This window comes from Netta rufina (genome assembly GCF_964035555.1).
Source record: "Netta rufina genome assembly, chromosome: 24".
In the NCBI taxonomy this organism is placed as follows: domain Eukaryota; kingdom Metazoa; phylum Chordata; class Aves; order Anseriformes; family Anatidae; genus Netta; species Netta rufina.
In genome coordinates this window covers 2,557,835-2,582,366 of record NC_140148.1, presented here as the reverse complement: position 1 = coordinate 2,582,366, position 24,532 = coordinate 2,557,835, and the positions used below count along the sequence as shown (strand labels likewise).

The window sequence follows — 24,532 nt, the reverse complement described above, 5'->3', positions numbered from 1 at the left end:
CACAGCGCCCTCCGCGGCCAGCCCGAGCCCTGCGGAGCCCCGCAGCGAGCAAACAGCGGCGGCGGGGCACGGACCAGCGATCCTGAGCCCCCCTCCTCCCTCCACGACCACCAGACCCCCGGTTCCATCCCACCCCGGGCTCCCCCCCGCTCCCCATTCCCGCTTCTCTCCCAGCCCAGCCCCGTTCAGCCTCGCGGCGGCGCCGCCGTTGCCCCCCCCCGGCTGCCTCCAGCTCCGCCCGTTCCGGCTCGGCGCCCGGCCCCGTCCTCCCCTTCCCTTCCCGTCCCCATCCCCGTCCTCCCCCCCCCCTCCTCTCTCTCTCTCCCCTCCTCCTCCTCCTCCTCCTCCTCAGCCCGGCCTGGCGGTAAGATGGCGGCGGCGGAGTGCGACGTGATCATGGCGGCGCCCGAGGGAGCCGGCGAGCCCGAGAGCGAGGAGGAGGAGGCGAGGAGGTACGGCCGCTGCCCTCCGGCCCCATCCTCCTCCTCCTCCTCCTCCATCCTCCTCAGGATGGCGAGGAAGGCCGCGGGTCTTCCTCTGGGAAACGGGGGAGGAGGGGGGGGTTGGTGCGGGGCTCCGTGGGTGTGGGGCGAGAGGAAGAGGAGGAGGAGGAAGATGAGGAAGATGAAGAAGGGGGGGTGCAGGCTCTGTGTAGGGCTTCTCCTGGCTGGACCCCGGGCTGGTGCTGAGCAGGGTGCTCGGGGGGCAGCCCGGGTGCTGAGCAGGGCAGTGGGGTGCTGCCTTCACCCTTCACCTGCCCCCCTGCCCGGTCCCACACAGGGCACAGCCGGGGGCAGGGGCTCGGAGCCGGGGCTCTGAGGTGGTGGCCGCTGGGCCCGGAGCTGTGGCACCTGCAGCGAGGGGCTGTGCTGGCTGCTAGGTGCTGGGTTAGCTCGGCAGCTCTCGGCTGCGTGTCCTGTGCGAGTTCCTAGGGCCTCCGTCCCCACCAGGATTCCCGTCCCCACCAGCCTTTTTCTCTCTCCGCACCTCCTGGAGCGAAGCCTTCAGTCCTCCTGTCTTCAGTCAACTGCAGCTCGAGTGTCTTGCGATACCGATAACATCCTTTCTGTCTTGAGGCCACGCCGGTTAATTTCCTAAAGAAAGCTTTCGCTAGGATGAGGAAGAAATGATTCAACCGTGGAAGGGGCGGCCTCAAACCCTTAGGTTTGAGCATTCTTTGCTTCTTCTGTGTCTGTTGTCTTAGCATTGTGTTGTACCTGACTCCCTTGGCCTGTAAGCATTTGAAATCTTTACGTGGTAGTTAAAGCAGTTCTTACGCTGTCCTATTTTGCTGGACATAATGGAAAGGGGGAAAAAAAGTCAGTTGTAGGCCAACGTCATGCTCTGAAAACGTTAACGTGATTAAAGAGGCCCTTCAAGTGACTATTAAAAGTTCCAGTAGCTGGTTTATTTCTGAAGCGGTCTGGTTCAGCATGCCCAGGGGAGTGGTGTCGGCTGGGGCAGGTATAGGAATCCCGGCCTGTCTTCTGGCTGCACATTTTCATCTCAAGAGCGAGCAATCTCGTTCCTGCCAGCAGCTGTGTTGCAGGCACTGCAGGCAATGAAATGGGAAAAGTCCAATGTCTAGGAAACTCTGCTGGTTCTGCAGCATTTAAAGCTGGCAGTCTGTTATCTCCTGGGGAGCTGGGAAGGAGAGAGCTCCTTCTGTGGAAGGTGAGGCAATTGTTCCAGAAAATTATGCAGCTGATAAAATCAGAAGGAGAAACAAAACCGAAAGTGGCCTCTGAGGAATACAATCTTCAAAAATAGTATTGATGGCCCGAGGTGTTTTACGCTGCTTCTTTACTGTCAGAAATTGAAGGCTTGGGGAGCAGCACAGGGAGGGAGCGAGCTTCCTGGTGATGTCATTCTGAGGAGTTCAATTAATCTTGCTGAAGAGGCACCCGTGCGTTGTGCATAGGATACCGACAAATTGCACGGCCCGTAAAGTTGGGAAAGCCCTGATTGTGTGAGATTCGTTCCTCCGGGCTAATTAAACGTGATGTTTGAAATGGTAAAAACATCCAAATGGAACAGTCATGCTGAAGGCACTGTCAGCTTACGGTGACCTCTAACACCACCCTTCCTTCCTCCTCCCTGACTTTCATTGCAGAAGTGTGGTCGTGGAGATGAGCGTTTGGTCCTTGTCCTGCCTTGAAGGGAAGTTTCAGCAGTGAAGAACAGGGCCAGGCTAGGTCATCTTGGGTTGTCTTGGCATGGTAAGGCCAGTATCACCCTCCGTGGTTATTACCATGCAGTCCCTCTGTGCTTCTGTAGGTGCTCTCACAGTGTTTCCTCTCTTGTCGTTCTGGGATATCATTTCTCTTTTAATGACATAAAACCAGGTGTGAGTAGATGACGTTCTACAGGCAGTTATTCTCTTTTTATTTGGTTGGAAAGTTTAGGCTTTAAACAGTCAGAGCAGATTTTCTTGAGGTCAGGAATCTCCTGTGAGTTAGTCTCTTGACTGTGCGACCCTTCCAGGCTTACATAAGTTGCTTAACTTCTGTTTCGATTGATCTAATGTAAATTAGGGTGATAGTTGCTGTATTAGGGAGAGTAATTGGAGGCTTAATTAGGTGCCTAACGTTTGTAAAGCATTTTGAGCTGTGTAAGGGCTGCACGGGCACACGCAAACATACTCTTGAACCTGGTATAATACAGCCTTTATGATGTGACTGTGCTAGATTTTATCAGAAAACGGCAAAAATAAATGAAAACCCCTACTTGCTGTAAGTTAGCATCAAGGGTTTCTGTGTTCTGTACTTCTCTTTAGGAATTACAGTGTGACACGGTACGGATACTTTGCTTAAAGGACTAACCCTTGTCTGAATGCGTGATTCTGTTCTCTGTGGCTTAATTAAGATAATGAAATTGGCAAAAGCAGGGAGTATTTCAGAATGATTGTAATGCACTGAAACAGCTGTAAACACGCTGAATGGCTCACTCACAAGTTGTTTAAGGGACAGGAATAGAGTGTGGTCACAGGATAATTATTGTTTGCGGCCGCACAAGTTGTGCGGGTCCTTATACAAGAGGGTTGATGTAACCGTATTAATTTTATCTGCTAGATAGTGGTGCTCTTACTGCCTCTGCAGGGCAGCAGCTGGTGGGCAGGGCCCGAGTTGTGCAGTCAGGGGCTGGTCCATCTCCCCAGAGTCACTTTTCTTTCTAAATTGTAAAGGTTTCTAACCCCTGGGAGCTGCTTTTCCCTTGGTCCAGCTGATCTGAGAGCTTGGGATCTGAGAGCTGGGGGTTGCTGGGGTTTTGCCAGGGAGAATTTCCTTGTCATCTTCCTGGCAGCTCGAGGTTCTGTCCGATGCCCGTGTTTAAGACTGGATCTTTCTCCTCTTTCTTCAGCGTTGGAGGATGCAGAAGCCTCTTAAAAAGAGGTATCTCAAACCATTTGGAAAATATTGTGAAATGATCTGTGCAGACCGCTGCTTTTACAGTGCTTTTGCTGCAGTCTTCAGATATGTTGATGCCTCAGCAGGAAAGCGTAGTTAACCTTAATACAACAATGAACGTGAAATTTGCCACACAAAGTAAATGGTGCAGAAGTCAAAAAAGGTTTCAGACCTCGGCTAAATGTGGGTCACTGGTGAGTCCAACAGATGTTGCCTGGAGGTTGTCAGGTGTAGATGATTAGCACGAATCTTTCCGCTGCTATTTTACGTGAAATGGGTTGCGTCCTGCTCGGGCTCCTGGTGAATAATGCCTTTACTTGAGTGCTTTTACAGGGAGTGCTGCCAGGACTTTTGGGGGATGAATTGGCTGGAGGGGCTCTGTTTGTGGATCAGCCTCAGCGATGGAATAGTCTGTTCCAGTGTTCCTGTTCTGCTTGCAAATGGGCACTCGACTTTCCCAGGCTGTAAATCCAGCCTATTTTACTAATGCCTAATTATGATCTTAGGATAATATGAGGAACAGCAGAGGCTCCTCGCATCGATGCTTAGGCTCCCATACATTTGCAGAGTATTTGAATACTCTGAATTAGGTAGATGCTGCGTGCAGCCTGAAGAAGATGCTCCGTACTAGCAATTCAAGCCTTTCTTTATCTCAAGACAGCCTTTTTTGGGGTGAATGATGCTGTAGATGCGGTCGTCTTCCCGTGTAATTCTTACAGCTGGCTGGCTTCCTTCACTCAGGCCTTTGTGGAAGAGAGCGATCTCTAGCTGGTTCTAGACCCTTCTGTGGGTTTCCAGGAAGGCTTTGGTGTGACCCTGCCAGAAATGATTGAGCCATTAGTATGAAGTAGGTTAATACCGAGCTCTGCTCGCAAGGTGCATTACATAACCGCGTAATTAAAGTTCAGGACTCATCTGGCTGTTTTCACTCGCAGCTGCGGGGCGAGGACTGGCTCATTTCTTCGCTCCTGCTCTCTGCTTGTGGCATATTTTAGTGCTTGTGGCTTTCGGTCTTCCTCATCCGAGTTTGTCCTCGGGTATTGGGAACGTTCTGGGGCGTGCGTAGAGGACAGCGTGGCTTTTTTTGTACTCTCTTTGGATTGATTATTAATGATTTTGCTCATGGCCACTCTTGCAGGAAGACTTGAGGCCCCAAGGCAGCTCTTTCTATTTTGTGTTTCAGTTGGTGGGCCTTTACAGGATCCATACAGGGTTATTACACGGAGACTCAAGTTCTCCCCAGGTATTAGCACACGCAGACTCGAGATTTCCCCGGTTTGGGACACGCCGTGAGTCAATGTCTTCATTCCCATTGATCCGTTGCAGCTGGTAGTAAACCCACTCCTTGCTCAATGGGGGGTGCTGATGTGCAGGGAAATGCGCTGCCTGGTTTGCTGTTCTGCTCTATATCCCTTGTGGTCTCTGCTGCAATAGGGTCAGCGTGAGACTTGTCCAGCCCCGGGAGATGATCACAGGATATGTTATAGGTGATTTTTTTGTTTTGCATTCAGGGGGCCTGTTTTTGCCCCTGCAATCTTCCTTCACGCACCAGAGAGAAAACACCAACACTACTAATGAGATTAGATATTCCCTTCACTCAAAATCCCCAGCTGCAAAGTGAAAACCTAACCTGGAAAAGCCCACAGAGAGGTATTTATTGTCTAAACATCTCCGTGGCTCACTTAGTGTTTGGCTTCCCTTTGGAGCCCTGAGAGAAGGGAGGGGAGAGTATAGTATGTCCAGTGGCAAATATGACAGCTAATTTTAAGCTCTAGACATCTGCCTGCTGTGAACTGTATTGAGATCACCAAACTTATTTTACCCAAGCAGCTGAGTAATATCTGACAGCTGAGAATCTCGTCTGGATTTCAACAAGGAAACTGCGGGATAGAGGCACCGTGTGCTATTAAGGAAGAAGTCTCTGCAAGGATGGCTTGGCAAAGGCAGGTGTGTTCCTTTTGGTTTGGGGCATCCCCATGGAAATTGAGGCCTGACAGATTTGCCAGGCTCAAGGCACCTCATGGCTGTCCACGGGGCAGAAGCTGGCCCGGTTAAAATTGGGATTTCTTTGGGTTTCTTGGTTTTGGACAATGTCCTGGTGACCCTGAGATACTTGAGCTTTCTAACAGGATTTCATAGTGTTCCTTAAATCCTACTTTGTGTTTTTTTTTTTTGGTGTCTCTTCTGTAATGGAAGCAGGAGATGAAGTAATGGTTGTGAGAGCTGAGAGATACCGAGCGTGCTGCCTGCTGAAATGGGGAATTTTTAGCTGGATGGCGTGGCTTTGAGTGCGTGTACCCCTATATTAGTGTAGGAGCGGGGTCTATGCTAACACCTGGGAGGTGCTTCCTCTTCAGATCCCGGTGGTTTAGGAAAACGAGGTGCCTTGCAAGGTAGGTCTGCGTGTTCTTCCCTCTGAGCTGGAGTAGGAGGGGTGGAAGCCGCAATCGGCATTCGCGTGGGGGCCGCGTGTGCGAGCTCTGAGGAGGAGGCAGAAGTTGTTAGGCAAACGTGGGATTGTGTCGCTGCTGCGCGGGCTGGCTGCTTCTCATAGCTCGGCTGTTCTGCGAACGAGCAGGGGCTGAGCTTTCAGCAGAGGGCATGGGGAATATAGAGGGAGCCTTGTGACGGCTCCTTCTCCCACCAGGCAGGCGGCGAGCGCCGGCGTGGCGAGGGGCAGGAGGGTGGTGGTGGCACCCTCTGCCCTCTGGGTGCACCAGAGGAGCGTGAGGGATGGGTGGCTGCTGCCTGCCTCGACGGCAGGTCTTCCAGGGTGACGGGGGAAGAATCGGACAAATGTTACAAAAGGGGAAAAAAAAAAAAATTGACTGTTTCACGGGGGGAGAGTTACAACACACAGTTCCCTCCCTGTGAGCCCTTGGTGCACGCAAGCAATGAAAGACCAGCTTCTTCCCGAGGTCCTCGGGGTGGCTCTTCCCTGTCTTTGGCGTTCGATGTGGAGAGGCCCTGAGAAGACACGACCCACTCCGAACAAAGCAACCCATTCAGCCTGGGGCGTATTTTTAGCAAAGCACGATTCTTCTTCAGTTTCAAAAGTAGCAAGTGGGGAATGCAGCCTACATCAGTGCGAGATGCAGAATGATCTCATTCAGGCTGCAGCATCTGTTTGGATTGGAACAATTACCAGTGATATCAGGAGATCTGCATTTTTTCTTGTTATGGCAAGTGGTAAACAAGAACTGTTTTCTGTGTGCTTTCTATGTCAGTGGAGCACAACTGGGGCGAGATGCTTCTCTTCTGTGTCTAGGATCTCAGACCACAAGCTCTGCATTTCTAGCAACTGGCTTTGCCTTTGTGCTGCGGAGGAATTTTTTTTTCTCCTCTCATCATCTTTTTTCATCATTAAGCTTTAAGCTATGTGAGCAATAGAAATATTTGCATGTTTCCTTTCTGCCACAGGTAGCTGAGGTGTTGTGACTTGTTGGTCTATCAATCTGTGCTAAAATAAAGGCATAAAAGGGAAACAGACCAAAAAAAAAGAGTAGAAGTGAGTATTGTATTCTCATGTTTTCTCCAGCATTTCATAGTGCTGGTGCTTTGTGAGAGTTGGTTTTGCTGTGCATCTGTTTTCTTTCTCCCATTTTCCCAACTCTTCCCAGCAGTTTGTTGGCAGACGGGGTGTTCTGGCAGCCAGCCCTCCAGCTCTTAGGCAGTGCTTCCTTCTGACATGACAGGTAAAATTGCTGAAAGACTTATGAATCAGGGGCTGGTCGGCTAAGCAGGTTACCGCAGAGGCTCAGGGAGATGAGCTCTGCCATTAATACCCTTCATCCTTCTCTTCAGACCATACAACGAGGAGCTTCTGAGTGAAGGTATGTAAACGGGATCTGTGATTTCCTTTCCCGTTTATAATTACAGAAACAAAGACTTTTGGTTAAACTTCTCACTGCCAGGGTAGAGCAGAATTGCTGATCATTTTCTTCCACTGCATTTTGAAGTGCTTGATGTGTAACAGTCAATAAAAAAGGTTTTTTTGGACCCATTTTTGATCATACAAAGCATGAGCCTCACCGATTAGGAAACACATCCATGCAGCAAGCCCATAATGGCTTCTAGACCTTGAGAGCAGCCTGCAGGGGAGCAGGAGGGATGCCACTTCTCCATCTGGATGAAGGAGCACATCACCTACCAGCCTTCGTGCAGCGCCGTGCTGCTGACCTCAGGAGCCGTGGCAAGAGGATCCGCCGAGCCCTGCGCCGACCCGTTTCTTTGACACCCTCTTCCTTCCTCATCCTACTGCACTGAAACATGCCAGCGTGATTACGTTGCGTTTCCGTTGTTTGACATCAACAGAGTTACCGGAGGGGTGCGTCTGGCCCGTGCCAGGAGCGTAATTGAGAGTGAAACTTAAAAACGAAAGCCGACATCACGTACCAGAGCTTTGGCCCCCCAGGCCCTTGGAGTGGCAGCTCCCTGTGTCTATTGTTCTGCCAGCTGGCAAAACTGTGCTGTTTCTGTGAAAACAACCCTTTGCATGAGGCGGTTGTGTGGGAATGGCCAATGGCAAGCCTCAATGAGGTTAAAAACATGTGAACTTGTTGCAACACAATTCCCTTTGTTCTCTCCCTAGTAGGCTCGCTGAGCGTTGCTGGTGCCGTGCTGCCTGTCCGAGCCGTGCCCTGCGGTCGCTGCGGGGCCGTGGCAGCGTTTCCCCCTTTTGGAGAGGAGACTGGGTTGGCAGCTTCGTAGGGAGCGCAGCTCCCAGCAGATAACTGCAGCTCCCACGTGATGCTCCGATCTCTAGGTGCTTCCAAAATAGAAATGCAAAGCGGTGGTGGACTCTTATCAGACCTGCTCAGCACCCTCAGGTCTTTGATTTTGGCAGCTTGTTAAAATGCAGCCTTCCTTTCCATCTTTATTTTTTGCACTGATAGAGGCTGCTCACGATAGCGCAGAGAAATGGGATGGCATCAGTGCACAGTAAGCCCCCCGCTGCTTTTCCACCGGATGCTTTGCAGCTACAGCCTTCTGTGAAGACAGTCGGCTTCTGTCCTGTTAGGTTTCCTAAGGATAAGATTTATCAACGATGAGTCTTTGCTTCCCCTGGGCAAAGCCCTGTCCTGAAACTTGCCTGAAGCTGCATCTCATTTTGAATTTTGTAAAGGTGGCACAGAAACGAAGACCTGCATCGCTTACATTATACCATGTGTGACAGATAAGCCTAGAATTTTAAAGGGAAAGATTATCTCCGTGTTTATAGCACCTGATAGGCTGGAGACTTGCTCTGATTCGGGCCTTTGGCTGTTAGAGTTGTAGTACCAGATACCAAAATAAAGCTCCTCAGGCATCAGAATTGCTCTCAAGCAGTTGATGCACCAGAGCTTGCTCTGGAATCGGATGAAAGCAGTTGTGTATAAAAAGCCCTGCGACTCCTCGCTCTGTCCCCGTGTTCTCTGGTTTGGCTTGGATTTGTTTACCCTGGATTTCCCTGTAAATAGCTTTGCCGCAATAAGTGGTGCAAAGAGACACCTTCTCTTCTGGATCCTTCCCTCAAGAAAACGCTGAAGCATTTCGGCACAGCCTGGAAGCCACCCGTGGTTGAGCTTGCAAGCACAACTCCGCTCCGTGCACCCGGCTATTTTAGTTTCCTTGGCCTCTGCTTCATCACTTCAGCAAAGGCTATATTCAGATCAGCTGGCAGTCCCTCAAAGAGGAGTAGGATGACCTGTGATGGTCAGCTTCAACTGTACTTCTCGTGATCTGTGCATTGCCCCGTGCGGATGACTTTGGCTGGGCTGCTCGCCGCTGGTTGCTGGGGCTCGTAGATGTGCCGGCTGCATCCCTGGTAGGGCACTGAGCAGGGAGCCTGAGCTAGTCCTAGCCCTGATGTTTGGGGACAGAGTTCTGTTTGTACAAGTGCTCCAGGCAGCGGACAAACAGTGCCTGTTGCTCTGGCTACAGCAGTGGAGGCTCAAAGGCACGGCACGAGCAGCGACTGCTGCGTCTTGGAGATGGTGATGCCGCTTTTGAGCCGGTCTCGTCGTGTTGACACATTAGTCTAGGAGGGAAGCGAGTGAATTAAATCACTGAATTTGATTCAGTAAAAACTGAATTAAACGTCACAACACCATGGTACGAGTTCTCTCTCAGACTGCTGATCTAAAATGAAGGTAGAAGATAGGGAAGGGTTTAATTTCCATTAGGGGAAACTGTGCTTTCAAGAGTTTAAGGGATGCGGCTTTAAACCATATGTTGTGTGTTTCTAAATGTCCTATCTCTGCAAATGCTTGCTCTTGAGTGTGAGGACTATTTCTGGACCTGTTGCCAAGGCAGTGCCAAGCTTCTCCTTGAGACTTGTGCCCGTATTTCTCCTCTATTTAGCTGTCTTTTGAATGTAGAAATTGTTCTTGGCCCTGCTTCTCAATATGGGGCTACTTCTGAAAGATAACGCTCAGTTTTTTGACTTTGATGACTACTAAGGTTATGCATGGCTTAGGCAAGTAGGCTACTTGGTTAACCACATCCACCTGAATTTTTGCTCAGCTCTAGAGGCGACTGAAGGAAGGTTGTCCAAAGGTGTGGTTGGACTGCTATTGCACATCTGTAATGCTCGGCTGAGTTGGTCGTGTCCCTGTTCGCGGCCCTAGTCAAGTGCTGAACTATCTGAGAGCCAGAAGGATGTGGTTTGCTCTTTTCTCATGAGCAGTGCATACAGAGTAAATCTCACAGCAACCAGCTACAAGTGTTTGGAATGCTGAAGAGCTGTAACAAGATTGCTTGGGGATCATTTTGGTTTGGTCAGAATGTGTTCTGATGCTCTGTCCCTTGTGTTTTACTTCCTTTCAGAGAAGCAGAATCATTCAAGGAACAAGGAAACGCATACTACGCCAAGAAAGATTACAACGAAGCTTACAACTATTACACAAAAGCCATAGGTGAGAGCAGTTGGTGATGATGATGGTCTTTGCTAAATAGTGTCTAAAAGTCAAAGCTGGTTATTGATTTCCAAATACACCAGCAGGGTTTCTAACAGCACATGCTGGATGGAAGCTTTTTGCTGGCTTTAATTGCCTTGCAAAACTTCACCAGATTGATAATGCAAGTTAGTGCTCATGTGGGTCATTTGCAGCTTTTTTTCGCTTGTCCTTTACCCTAGATATTTTTAGCAAGAAACAATCCAGCTTTCTGTCCCAATTCAGGGTCATCAGTGCTGCCAGGCCAAACGCCACAAACTTTTGCTCTATACGAGTTAAATCCTGTGTCTAGTTGAGGAGCAATAGTTTGATTTGCAATTCTAAGCCCTCATGCACCATCGTAGGCCACTCAGGTGTCATGAAGTGGGAAGGATTTTGAATCCAACAATGACTTTTGAGTTTGCTGCTTACATTACACTCAGTGCTCTTACATTTTCTCCAGATACCTGTCCCAACAATGCCAGTTATTACGGTAACAGAGCTGCCACCCTCATGATGTTGGGGAGATTCCGAGAAGCACTGGGAGATGCTCAGCAGTCTGTCAGATTGGATGATAGCTTTGTACGGGTACGTGGGAAAAATTCATATTTGGTACACGTCTGAATGCCCTTGTTTCCTCCTATTACAGCTCTTGCAACTCCCTTTTAATTGTCTTCTCAGGGCCATCTACGGGAAGGGAAGTGCCATCTTTCCTTAGGGAATGCCATGGCTGCCAGCCGCTGCTTTCAACGAGTTTTAGAACTGGATCATAAGAATACTCAGGCACAGCAAGAGGTAAGAGGTTCTGAAAGCTGAAATACTCCTGGGGGATGGGGCTGTCGAAGGAAATGGATTGAACTGGCGGGTCTTTTGCTTCTGATTTGCAAGGTGGAATCACGGGCATGGTTAGTAACGATTGGGTGATGTAATGAAAAAATGAGGTGGTATCGAAGTCTCTGTTTCCCAGTAAACCGACAGGTTGCATAGTTTACTTCTGTGCATGATAGCCTCCATGCTTTTCTGCTAAGAAAAGAGAAAACTGGTCTTTCCCCAGCATACTAAGGGAAGAATGGTGAGAAGAGAGCATGGAAATGGGTGAAGCAGCATGTAGAAGGCTGCCGCCTCTTTTGTGTCTCATTCACAAGTGTACGTTTTCTTGGGCTACCAGTTGGGTCCCATGATTTTGTACTGATTTTAATGCTGGCAAAAGTATTCCTGTGATCTGCATTCTTGTTTCGTGGTCTGCAGAAGTTTTTGCTCTGACAACACTTTAGGGATTGGTCACTTGTGTGCTTGGTGGCGTTACAGGCCAGTGACTGTCCTGCAAGGCTTACTGTGTTCTGCTGTCTTTCAGCTAAAGAATGCCAGTACCGTGCTAGAATATGAAAAAATAGCTGAAGTGGATTTTGAGAAACGGGATTTCAGAAAGGTAAGATTGACTTGATTGTTTCCTGTAGCATTAAGAAAATATCATACCTGGCCAGTTCGGCCAGATGCACGTCTAATCCCCCTCCTCAGTACTAGCTGTGTCCTGATGGGAGGTGCTGTACAACATACTTCAGCTACTGAAGGAGGGCCATGAACTGTAGTATCTGTGAAAATGGCAGAGCTCATGGTCTCATAGCCCTGAACAAACGAAAAGCAAAAAGGGTGACTGGTTCAGGCTTTGTAGGGTGAGTGGAACCATGAAGTATTTGATACAGGTTTTGTCAGTAACTGCATTTAATAATTTAATTCTACTGTCTCGCTTCACTGGGAAGGCTTACATGAAATGTGATCTTTGTTTCTGGAGCTGCTCTTGCTCTTCCTCACCCAGAAGCCTTTGGCTTCTCAGTCTGGAGCACAGTGCTTCCCACAGCGGGCCCTCGTGATGTCACGGGCCGGGAAGGCAGATGAACCTTGGTGGAACAATGACCCTGTTCTCATGCAGATGTCCCCACCAGAGAGGCAGAGATGGAAAAGACCTATTAGATCACCCTGCCCATTGCAGTCAGACCAGTGTAAGATCAGGCCTTGCACTGTACTTTTTTGTGTTCTGTCCAGTCCAAACTGTCTCAATCTATTGAATTTCTGTCCCTCCCACATGTCTTTCTGATGCAGAAAACAGGGGCAGAATTGTCTTCCTTGGCTGCTTCTTTGGGGCCCACAGTTTCAGAAGGGTTAAATGGATGGAACTTGCACAGGTGTTCCTCGAATCCTCTGTATAGTGCTATGGTGTAGTAACACAGCAGGGGCCACAGACCTTTAAACACAAAGCCCTTACAAAAAAAAAAAAATGCTCATAAGGAAGACTTTTAATGAAGTACATATATCCAGCAGAAGAGTTGTCTGCACACTTATTTTCCTGTTCAAATACAAATATGGAATCTCAAGTGTGGCAATGGGGCAATCCTTCAAACTAAGCCTTTGGATCTTTGCTTTGTTCACATTCATGTTTTTCTCACATCAGGTTGTATTTTGCATGGATCGTGCGTTGGAGTTTGCTCCTGCTTGTCACCGATTCAAAATCCTCAAGGCCGAATGTTTAGCACTACTGGGTCGCTACCCAGAAGCACAGTCTGTAGCAAGGTGAGCATCTTTAAAGTCTACAATTTGTGTAACAGCTGGTGGTATGTCCTGTCTACTAATATTTCACCACCTGAAATGGATGGGGGATATATATAAAAAAATAATAATAATTAAAAAAAAATCCCTTAATGCAAATGGTGATGGGGAAATTTGCCTGAGTTCAGTTAATTGTACTGGGAAACTGTACTTAGGCTCACTTAATAACCCTGCCACAGACTTGATAAAATAATTAAATATCTCAGCAGAGGAGCAATGCTTTGGAGATCAGAAGAAAACTGCAATAGGATGACTTTTTTACCATGTTTGTTTTTTACAGTGACATCTTACGAATGGACTCTACAAATGCAGATGCTCTGTATGTCCGTGGTCTCTGCCTTTATTATGAGGACTGTATCGAGAAGGCAGTGCAGTTCTTTGTCCAGGCACTCAGAATGGCTCCTGATCATGAGAAAGCGTGTCTTGCCTGCCGTGTAAGTTGTGAGCATTGAGGTCAGGACTGCAAAATTACCGCGTTTTTTTTTCTTTAAACCAAACACTTGCTTCTACTGAAGCAATCCCTTCTTCGTACCTCAAAATAATCATTCCCCAGATCTCCAGTAGCAAATAGTGAGTCAAGTCCTTCCTGAAAGGGCTGCTTTAGGTATAACTGTGAGCTGCTGGAAGCTCTTTCTCAGAAAGCTGTGATACTGTGATTCTCTGAAGACTGCTTTCCTTTCATTCTTTTTTGCTTCTGTATCTGATCAAGGGGCAATAAAGCTAGGTCTATCAGTTCCAAGAACTTCTGAGACAGATTTAATTTAGTGCCTACAGGCTGACTGTATTTAAACACTGTTTCTTTCAGGAAGTTCCTTCCCTCCTTTCTATACTGTTGTAGGTCTTTAATCAAGTTTTGAAAGATTTATTTAGTTGTATAAGCTGTCAAAAGGTGAGGTCCTGCTCCTATTGTTTTTAAATACATAAATTATTTCACTGGCATGTTCTCATCTTAAACATTAGGCAAACTTTGTTCATGTAGAGAATGCCTGTAACTGGCACTGGCTCTTCCTCAATGCTTCTCTTTTGGGAAAAGCAAAATGCTTACATCTCATTTCAGCTGCTGTAGCAAGTCTGTGACTTCTGTATCCTGCTATGTTGTCTGAAACCAAATTAGAACAATTATGTTTGAAGACCCTTACCCAGCAAAATAAGGTGTTTCATATTCCTGAACCACTGACCTACCGTCCTTATCCGGGATGTATTTTCTTTCAGAATGCCAAAGCACTTAAAGCAAAGAAAGAAGATGGGAATAAAGCGTTTAAAGAAGGAAATTACAAACTAGCATATGAACTGTATACAGAAGCACTAGGAATAGATCCAAATAACATAAAAACAAATGCCAAACTCTACTGCAACCGGGGGACAGTTAATTCAAAGGTAAGAAATCGTCACCTGGCAGGTAGCGTTTGATCTCGGGTTGTATTCCTCACCACGTAGTTTATAAATACCACATCACTTCTTTTGGAAAGCATATGCTTCTCTGGCTCCAGGGGCAGCTGGATCCTTTAGTGCTATAGGCAATATTTCAGGTTTTTGTGCTTGCACAACAATTGGATCTGTTCCAAACAGCCAAAGAAGTTGACTCCTGAAGAAACAAAACTCAAATACTTGAGCAAATACTCCCACAGAGTGGGAGGGAGTGGAGGAATGTAGTGTGGCCTTATCTTAATCAGCATAAAGGCATCCTTATTTGTTTCCTCCCTGGTAATGAGGGTTGTTGGTTCTTTTTGTAGATCGTGTCTTGCTTCATTTTTTGATCTAAAACAATCTGACGTAACTTAAAATTTTACACCTTTGTTGGAGTTGCTGTTGTATTTTGGTAATGCACTCTCCAGCAAAGCATTTGCTTGACAGTGCTTCAGATTTCCATCATGCTTTTCCTCTAGGCATGTTTCCTCCTCAGCTGTCTCTGTGTTGATGCCCCTCTTCGATCAGTGGGGCTTTTCAACACCCATACTTGGTCAAGAGATGGGCTGTTTTCAAACCTAGGAAGTGGGATAAATCAGAGGCTGCTTTAATGGGCGCTTTATGTGGCTGTGTCTGAAAACAATTGCTTAATAATTCTAAGTTTATTCCATTTCAATCCAGGACGTCTTATTCTTCAGATCATTCTCAGGAAGCCCCTTGTTTCCAAGTGCATTTTGTAGAGCAGCACCATGTAGTTGTACCACTTCACTAGCAAAGTTTCTAGTTTTTCCTTAGAGAAGAAAAGCTCTGTGCTTTTGGGGACTGGGAAAAAATGTCATAGATGTAGATCCACAAAACCAGTGAGACTTTTCTAAAATTCTATACAACTTCCACTTGCCTAAAATCACAATGCTGATTAGCAGATTTTTTTCTGATTGGGATTCACTTAACTTCTGTCTGACTTTGTAGCTTAGGAAACTTGAAGAAGCAATAGATGACTGCACGAATGCAGTAAAACTGGATGACACATATATCAAAGCATACTTGAGGAGAGCACAATGGTAAGTAGATGTTTATTATGGACATGCTGAGCAGGTTTGTGGGTAGGAACCTCTTCCCTACAGCACTGAGTGACAGGGTAACAAATCTGAAGCTTAAATGAATAAAAGATTCTGTCTTAAGAGTCCCTGAATTTGTTTCTCTTCCTTGTGGCGCCAAGAAGACAGGAAAGTATGCAGTCTGTCCTGCCTGCGTGGGTCTGGGTCTGTCTATCTGTTGCTGTGTTCAGGCAAGATTTGTTCTCAAGCTTGACTTGCCTTTTTTTTTTTTTTTTTTTTTTTTTTAAGACTAATGTAAGATGTTGTTCTCTCCCAGAGAACCTGTCTCTTCTAAGCTGTTTCAGAAAGGTTGTTGGGAATAATAGATTTTATCTGTTTCATGCTTCCAGCACCCTGGATTTTGAAATGGGATGGCCTGTTTCCACTATAAGGGAAATCAGCTGAGGCTGTACATATCTCTGCTGTAGATAATACTGCAATGTAGTACAGTGAGGCTGAGAGAGTTGGACAAAGGATGTTTGCGTCTGTGTGTCTTGTACCTTGGCACCAACCAGAGAAGTCATCAAGCTCTGTTCTGACTGCACATTTATTTGCTCCTTTGCTCAGTACTGATGGTTCCCTAGTTTGTGACCAAGCTGCCTGGCCTGTAGGTGAACCAAAACCATTACTGCAGCCTTCTTGTTGTGCATTCATTTTAATTTACATCCTTTGGTGTTTTTCTGAAGTTCCATTTCAGTAATTGCTAAATTACAGTAAGTAGTTGTGATACAGTAAGACGTGAGCAGGGCTGAAATGCCAACAGGCAGGGACACATCCCTCTCTGAGGTGCCAGGATGGTCGCTTCTAAACAGGGCTGCTAGTGTACAGCTGCACCAGCTTCCTTGAAATGATACTGGCTGGTATTAGTTCCTGCTGTTGGATGAAGTAATTATCAGATCTTTAAAGTAGAACTTGTGCTGCCAAATGAGACTGCGGTCTCAGCTTGGAGCCCAGAGAACAGGCTCCTGTGCCAGAACTTCCCATAAACTGCAGGTGCTTAGGCTTCTATTCAGTGTAGCTGTCACCCTTTGTGGGTCCCTCTAATGATTGCTCTTCCTGAAGCCCAGTGCACATATTTTCCTTAATTCATATCCATCCAGAAAGCTTGTACCTGCACCCCCTTTTTGATATTTTCCATGAAGTACACCTTGTCAACCATTGTTTCTTTCCACAGTTACATGGACACAGAGCAATATGAAGATGCTGTAAGAGACTATGAAAAAGTATATCAGACAGAAAAAACAAAAGGTAAGCATATGAGCATTCTGTACATGTATATTCTGTAACATGTTCAAAAACCATCTAGTTATGGTTTTTATTCTTAACAGTCGTCTTTTCTTGTAGCCTGAAATGAAATGGACAGAGTTAGCTTTGTCCTTCTGGTTCAGTGTGTAACAAATAGCACTGGGATGTTTACCTACATTTGGAAATGGTATTAAATGTAGTTAGACTTTAATTAGCCTGCCTGGCTTTAAATCCAAGGAGGTTGGCTCCTTGTGGCACTTGAATACTTCAGCCCAGGTCACCTCAACATGTTGGTCTGTCAGCCTTTTTTAAAGCAGAAAACTGCCTGACACTAAAGCTGCTTTCCCTTGGCATTGCACTTTTTTCTAGAACACAAGCAACTTCTAAAGAATGCACAGGTGGAACTGAAAAAGAGCAAACGGAAAGACTACTATAAAATCCTTGGGGTTGACAAAAATGCCTCTGAAGATGAGATCAAGAAGGCTTACAGGAAAAGAGCACTAATGCATCATCCAGGTATGCAGAAACAGGCTGTCTTGGAGCATGTATTTGTTGCTTTTATCCCTCTTCCCATGCACATCCCTTCTCCCCACAATCATCACTTACAGCCAGGCATAAATAGGAGAGGGAATTCGTGGACACACAAGTTTTCTGACGCTAGAAATCTAAAATAAGTCTGTGGTAGCAGCTGGAAATTTGTGGTATTTTCCATTTACACTAGAAACTCAAAGCTTCTTTCCTGCTTGTTTTTATATCACTAGACCGACACAGTGGGGCAAGTGCAGAAGTACAGAAGGAAGAGGAGAAGAAATTTAAGGAAGTTGGTGAAGCCTTTACCATCCTGTCAGATCCCAAGAAGAAGGCCCGCTATGATAGTGGACAAGATCTAGAAGAGGATGGATTGAACATGGGTGGTAAGTGTTTATGGTATTCTATAGTGGCAGCCTTTAAAAAGATTAGACCGTTTAGTCTGCCTTCTCCTCTAAAGCAGCCTGGCAGTTCTTGACCTCTCAATTGTAATAATCCTGTGAAGTGGCTTGGCTTGGTCTGCAGAAGTATTTGAATGGCAGATATGCAATGACTATTTGAAGTTGCAGATAATAGGTGCCATATAATCCAGATTATCTTTGACAGAGCTGTTGGATAGTAGGTATCGTTACACAGAAGCTTCTGTCTTTCGTAGGCAATGTAAAATCACATCACAGAAAGGTTTTAGTCCAAAATGTTGCTTATCCAGAGTTCTTAGGTTGCTCCTGTGACTGGAACTGTCTCACAGCTGTCACTTTTACCTGTTTTCTGCCAGTCAGTAGCCCCACACTCTGCTGTAGTACAGTATAGCAGTGCTCTCTGCTGCTGCATTATAGTGGACAAAGCCAGCTATTTGCTTACAGCTTTTTGTCCATTTAAAAAATGCTTTATGGACCTTCAATGAAGAAGCAGTTTCTAAACTGTAAGCTGTAACCATCTGTTCTACTTCATCTTACGACTTCCTTTTCTTCCCTGTAGACTTCGATGCAAATAATATCTTTAAGGCCTTCTTCGGTGGGCCAGGTGGCTTCAGTTTTGAAGGTAGGTGGAAGTGTCCTACTGTTAGCTTTGGAAGTGGTAAGTACACAAATAGCTTGACAGGACGGCTGAGTTTCCCCAAGCTTGATGTGCTGTTTGAAAATAGTATTTGGCTTTTCTACATAAAAGTGTCTGCAAGCTCTTGGAAGGCCTTGCACAGCATCCCAGCTGATGGCTGGTTCTAGTTTTTACGTTCAAAAGGTTCCCTTTTCAAGTAGCCTGTAGGCATGGGCTCTCTGAGTGGTGTTTACTGCTTATAAGTAGTTGACCATAGCTCGGATACAGTTGCTGTTGCTCAACAACAAAAGGCAGTTCTTGGTCAGAAGTCCTGTGCATATGTGTCACACAGCTCTCTCCTTCAACATTTGTAAGACTGAATCCTCCCGAGGGTCTCTGCCTTCAGACAGTTTGAGGTGAGTGGAGGCAGTGAAGGAGCTGTTGCTCATGTCCCTTCAAACCTCAAGTGTGGGCAGGTTTTCTTCACACACGGTGGAGTAAGATGGTTTTATGCAGCACCAAGCAAGGTCTCAGCACTTGCCTAGTATCAATGTGCCCCTTAGGGAATTTTGTGTTCCATAATGTCTTTTGTTAAGTGAATTTTGGAAAGTCTTGCATGGTTTGTGTCCCATTTACCTTCATCCTTGTAAATTTGTCTCCAGGCCTCCTTTCCCTTTATTACCAGTAATCCACTCTTACCTGTTGGAATTTAGCTGCTGGAAATCATAGCTAAAATCTCTCCCACTTGTCCAAATGGTTTTGTTTGGGTTAAGTGCTGGCCTGGCATCCAGCTACTGCAGAATGGTGTTTAACCATGTTGCCTTTGAACTTTGAAAGTGCTAATATCTTCCATTTTCTTTTTCAGCTTCTGGGCCTGGAAATTTCTTTTTCCAGTTTGGCTAAAAACAAACAAACACACATACCTGATCTGCTTATTTTAGCCTTGAATACGGACATACTTTAGACTCCTTCCTTCATCATGTCTCATTGTACTTAGAGCAGTTTCATTTTTCTCGGTTGGAGACCTCTGTTTTGTGTGCTTTTGTGTGTGAAGAGGAAACCAGCTCGGGGAGGGAAAGGCTTGTGAATTTTGTTTTACTGTTAACTTTATTAAAAAAAATAAAGCTTTGAATCTTTTGGTCCCTCCATGCTGGCCCGTACTTTCAGACTGTTCCTGCTCCTCAGCAGAGAGGATTTCCCTGAAGTCCTCCTGGAAACTTGCCGTGTGAGAGGGTGAAGTAATCTCCTGTTTTGTTTTGGTTGGCTCCAAAGTGCGATATGGCAGCATGTCTAGGGTTTGTAGTAACTTGTAAGTTATCTTAATCTTCTGAAAATGTTGCCAAGATTCAATCAAACTTCATACAATTGCATTTTACCTGAAAGATGTCTCTTTTTTTTCTGCCATGGTTCTACCAGAACGGTACACTTGGGCATTAACTTAATCGATAATGTGTGAGCTTAAAAATTTTGTATCAGAGAGAAATGCTTCTTTGGATTTAAAAGAGCAGCTTATGTGAGAATTCCCTGTGATGCAGCTAGAATTAAGGGCTTTGTGTTTCCACTCCATGAATTGTCCTCTTTAAGGGAATGTTGAATTTGCTCTGGGCTGAATTTTTTCACCGTATGTTTTTTAATTAATCTACTTGAACATTTAATATCTGTGCTAAACTTGATTTTCTTGGGTTTAAACTCTTTGTTTGATTTTGTGTTACTGATCCGTAACGTGGATGAGCTCTTTTTAGCTTTGAAGAAATGCAACGTAATATTCAGGTTATTAATTGAAAATGGTTACTGTGTGCGTGCAGCAGTGTGTTCTCATAATGTTTACAAGAACTGTACAAATCTGTTAAACTAGTCAAGTAGTTTTCAAATAGAAGTAATTTACCAGTCCAAAGAAGCAAGAAAATGCAAAGTCAAACCCTGAACTGACAGTCTGTCACTTGCTTCTCTTGCACAATGTCAGGACAAGTGCTGGAGTGATGAGCTTAAAGCCTGGAGCTGCGTGCAGCTGCACCACCTCGAATTGAAAATGGATTTGGTTCAGTGGTACTGCCAGTTAACGTGAATGCTCTTCTATTTTTCACCATAAACGTAGTGTTACAGCAAGACCTCAGCTGAGAGAGGACTGCTTCGAGAATTCTGCCCGGTTTTCTAGAAAGTGAAGAATCTTTTCTTCAGAGGTGCTTTGGTCAAGTTGAACGCTCCCGCTAAAGCAGTTCTGGAGCACAGCGCGTGGCGTTGCCTGCCAGCTTCAGGCAGCCTTGCTCAGAAGTTGGGCTCTGAAAGAAAGTGTGTTGGCACTCCCCAACACCAGCGTGAAGGGGCAGAGGCTCGAAGCATTGTTGTATCCAGAGTTTCTTTGAACTGACCTGCTGTAGTGTAGTGACATTTGTAGAGCTGAATTTTGCTTGGGTGAGAAAACGTGTTCGTAGAAATCCATGCAAGGCTTTTTCCTAGAGAAACCTGACGCTAACTTTTATATAATACCTGAGTTATCTTCTGACTGCAGGAACAAAAAATTGCAATGACTTCATTGCACAAAACGATTACTTTGAACGCTGACATCTTTGTCTTCCTTCCAGTTGAGGGCTGTACTTGTCCCGTCCAGTTGGACGGAGTTGCTAGACCGCAATGCAAGTGAACTCCATTTCCACCGGTTGCAATAGTGTCGTGGTGCTGCTGCTGAGGACTGCAGTCCTGTGGTTTTTGGTGTGTCAGAACTTTTGACAATCCGCTTTCATAGAGGGAAGATTTAAGGGCTTAAATTCTAGTACTGCAGAATAAAGGAAGCATTTTATAACTCACTCAAAAGTCAGCTTTTAAAATGAGCCAACGTTAAGTAATATTTCCAAAAATAAACTCTGCAACGTTTATTCAAACTTCCTTTGCATCAGTGTAATGTGATGGACTCGCCCGGATTGCACTGAGAGCAAAATAAGGTCCTAGCATTTTTCAGGCTCTGGAACGGTGAATACCTGGTGAACTAAAATCCTGGTCTATGCACACTGAGACTTCTCCAGTTCTCATGGCACTTGTAAATCAGTTTACAGGAGTTATTTTAGTGTGGCATTCCGGATTCATAACGTGTCGTCCTGTGTGTGTCGATAATTACTGTACAGTTCGGACTTCTCTCAGTCTTCTGTCACCATGCAGAGCTGTGTACCGCGTTTGTCAGTGTGGTTTTTATTATTATTATTATTTCTGCCTCCCCTCCTCCAGTTGAGTATGACAGGCTTTCTTCTCTCCAGGTTGTGAATGAGACCATTCCTTGGAGGATGGAAATGGAATGGCTTCTCTGAGAGAGGAAACGTGTACAACAGATATTTATGAACCTGTACCTGAATGCATGATTTAAAGTAGTTTAATATTAACGTGGTGAGTGCCAAGACTTTTCCAAGGAGCGCTGTTGCGTGATTGAAACTGAAGGCAAACACATGCTTTTTGCATAAACTTTTGCACAGTGCGTTGGGGTCTGACGGGCGTTCAGTGACTTTCCCCTTACCTCAGGACAGCAGCAGAGCGTGGAGGTAGAGGTGTGCCGGCGTTGTGGCCTCCGTCTTGTCTGAGCACGGCTGGGGGACACGGGACTGTGCTTGTTCCAGAAAAATCTGCATGGATGTGCACTGCTGGAAACGTTGCCTTTCACACCTGGTAGTTACAGAACGTGTCGTGGGTTGTGGTTTGTGCATGGCCACAGGGAGCCTTGGTGCCATTTTTCCAGCTGCTACCGTTTTGCAGAGCTCCCTGGCTTCCTTTGGCTCGATAGCAGCTACCAGGCATAGGAACTTGCCACAGAGATCATTAATAAATACCTTAATGATATGCTTCTGCTTTTTCTAGAGTGATAAAGAGCTAACGTAGGTGATAGCCGTGAAACACAAGCACAGGGGGGTGTGAGTCGAGCCTTGCTTAGCAGTGAGCTCTTCCCTTTGGAGACTGGGGGGCACCACGGGAACGTGGCACGTGCAAGAAGCTGATGGCAAAGCCCCCCTCTTAATGAGGAAGGGGCTTCGTGGAGGTCAGTCCTCGTCGTTACTGAAAGGTTTGGTTTTTGGCATTACAGGAAGAGCCTTAATCAACATCAAAACGTACTAAAAGGTGCCCCCAGACTTTCCCATGCGCAGGGGCTGTTCCCTGACCTGCCCGGTGAGCTCCCAGCTCCCATCGCCTGCAGTGCAGCCGCTGAGCATCTTTGGCTTTGTCTTCTGCGTCTGCCCCTCGGGCCTCAGCTCCTGCTTGGCGTTTTGGAAAGGGAGCAGTTGGTGCTGTAAGGGTGCCCGCTGATGGGAATTACCCCGGGGGGAGCAGAGGTGAGGTGGCTGAAAGGCAGGCCAGGTTGGTGCTGAAGGGAGGGTCTTCGATGAGAGGAGATGAACGCGATGGCTAATGAGCAGCTCGATAACTGACAGCGCAATTGTTGTCGATGAAAGATGTGAAATACAGGAAAAATGTGTGCATGAGGAGTCCCTCAGCGGGCTGAGCTGTGTGAAGTGAGGCTGGGTGAGGCTGTGACTGGAGCATTACCAGGAGATGAGGAGCGTTGGCCTGTTACCCTCCCTTTATTTCTCTGTCTCCATCGTGATCTTGTGGTGTCTGAGCTGCTGTGGGGCTGGTTTCAGAGTGCAGCTGCATTCAAATTAAGATGGAAGCAGTTTCATGCTTGAAAAATGAAAAAAATGTGTCGGTAATGTTAGTGTTTGGGAGATACTTGCATGTACAATGATCTGACCTCTAGACCACAAAGCCTGGTGTGTTTTTGTTTGTTTCTTGTGTGGATTTACTTTCCAAATCTGATGCTGTTTCAGCTCCACCTTTTGCAGGGAGTGTTGCAAGTCCTTTCCAGACTCGCTGAACCTGGACTTGAAATCAGCTGCAAAGCCCATTAGGATGCTTCTGGCTGCCCGTTTTGACAGGCTTTTTCTGATTGTTTCTGCTATACATATACATAGGAAAGTACATGATTTTTTTTGTGAACTTGGAAATGTTGCTATAAAGCTGGATCCTGTGCTCTAAAGGCTTCTGACTGTTTTGTAAATACTTGCATTAATGCAAACTGGGTGGGGAAGAATGGCTTAGGGACAGCAGTATTAATTAGCGGTGGAATATTGGAAGTCCCTCGGAGCTTTCTGTGTCTGACTGGGATTTGGAGTGCAAGCACCCGTGCTGTTGTGTTGTTTCTGATAAAGAAACTGCCACTTGCGAGCTCTGGCCTCTGAGCCAGCCTCGCGTCGGGGGCTGCTCGGCCAAATCAGTCTTCAACTAGTTGAATGACCAAAGCATTTGGACCACGCCGTGGCTTGCTTATTCCTTCAAACTCACTTCCTCAGCTTAATAACTAAAGATGTTCGCTTGTCTTCAAGCGGATGGCTTTCATCCCGTTTCAATTTGTGCCTTGTACCCTCCCCTCCCTTCCTTAGGGAAAAGGAGAGCTCGTGGACTGCACCTACTTGAACCTCTCCAAGTAGTGCTGAGCTCCATCGCCTTGTTATAGCCGTGCTGTAACTAGGTCTGAAAGGTGACAAACTCAGCCGTAGCAGGTCTGTGACCCTCCTTTCCCCCAGGGGCCGTTCACATCCAGCAGCTGCTGAAATCTGGAGAATTCCCTATTGCTCAGCAGGGCAGCAGGAGCTGTGCGTGGCGTGGGAGATGATGCAAAATGCTTCGGCTTTCCTCAGCTTGCCCCGGCTGTCCCCAGGCCTGCAGTCAGGGACAGGGTTGTCCTTTCTTGGAGCAGCGCTAGGCACGTCTTCTCTCTAGAGGATCTGACCTCGGATGGAAAGCTCTCGTGTGAGTTGTGAGAGGGCACCGAGACGAGGCACAGGCTGCAAAGCAGTGAGCTAGAGCTGCTGCATTCAGGGTGGCTCGGGAGGGCAGTACCTGGGGAGAGCTTGGATGCTGCCTCTGCAGCTTGCCTGCAGGTCTTGCATAGCCAATCTTACGTTGCTTACTCCGTCTGAGTCCCTGCTTTCACTTAAAAACTCATACTTAAAAGAGAAAATCGCGTGAAGCAATGGTGGGGGGGTTGAGTGCGAAACAGCAAACCGAGCACCTTCATTGCATGCGTATCTGCTTTGTTGTAAAGACATTAAGGAGTAGTCAGACAACCGGACGCTGATGTGAAGCCGACTTGGAGAGGACAGTAGACCCTGTGCTGCAGTATTTATCTGAAATGAGATTCCGAATGTTTACCTCAGTGTAAATATCTTACCTTTCCTGTGGGAGGAAAGGAGTCTTGCATGGAGCAATTAATATCCAGATCGCTTTGCCAAACACGTCATCCTCTCTAAGGCAGGCT

The 24,532-nt window shown here is 46.6% G+C and overlaps 1 protein-coding gene across 1 annotated transcript; it reads left to right on the top strand.

Moving 5' to 3' along the window:
• The first annotated feature begins 287 nt into the window (after positions 1 to 287).
• On the top strand, positions 288 to 19,383 carry DNAJC7 (DnaJ heat shock protein family (Hsp40) member C7). The gene is made up of 14 exons (XM_084301080.1): positions 288 to 452; positions 10,215 to 10,303; positions 10,785 to 10,909; positions 11,003 to 11,116; positions 11,676 to 11,750; positions 12,771 to 12,889; positions 13,206 to 13,359; positions 14,138 to 14,302; positions 15,302 to 15,393; positions 16,604 to 16,677; positions 17,044 to 17,190; positions 17,436 to 17,588; positions 18,181 to 18,243; positions 19,103 to 19,383. The coding sequence occupies exons 1-14, from the start codon at positions 370 to 372 to the stop codon at positions 19,138 to 19,140; spliced, it is 1,491 nt and encodes a 496-aa protein (XP_084157206.1). The 5' UTR covers positions 288 to 369; the 3' UTR covers positions 19,141 to 19,383.
• Positions 19,384 to 24,532: the final 5,149 nt, after the last annotated feature.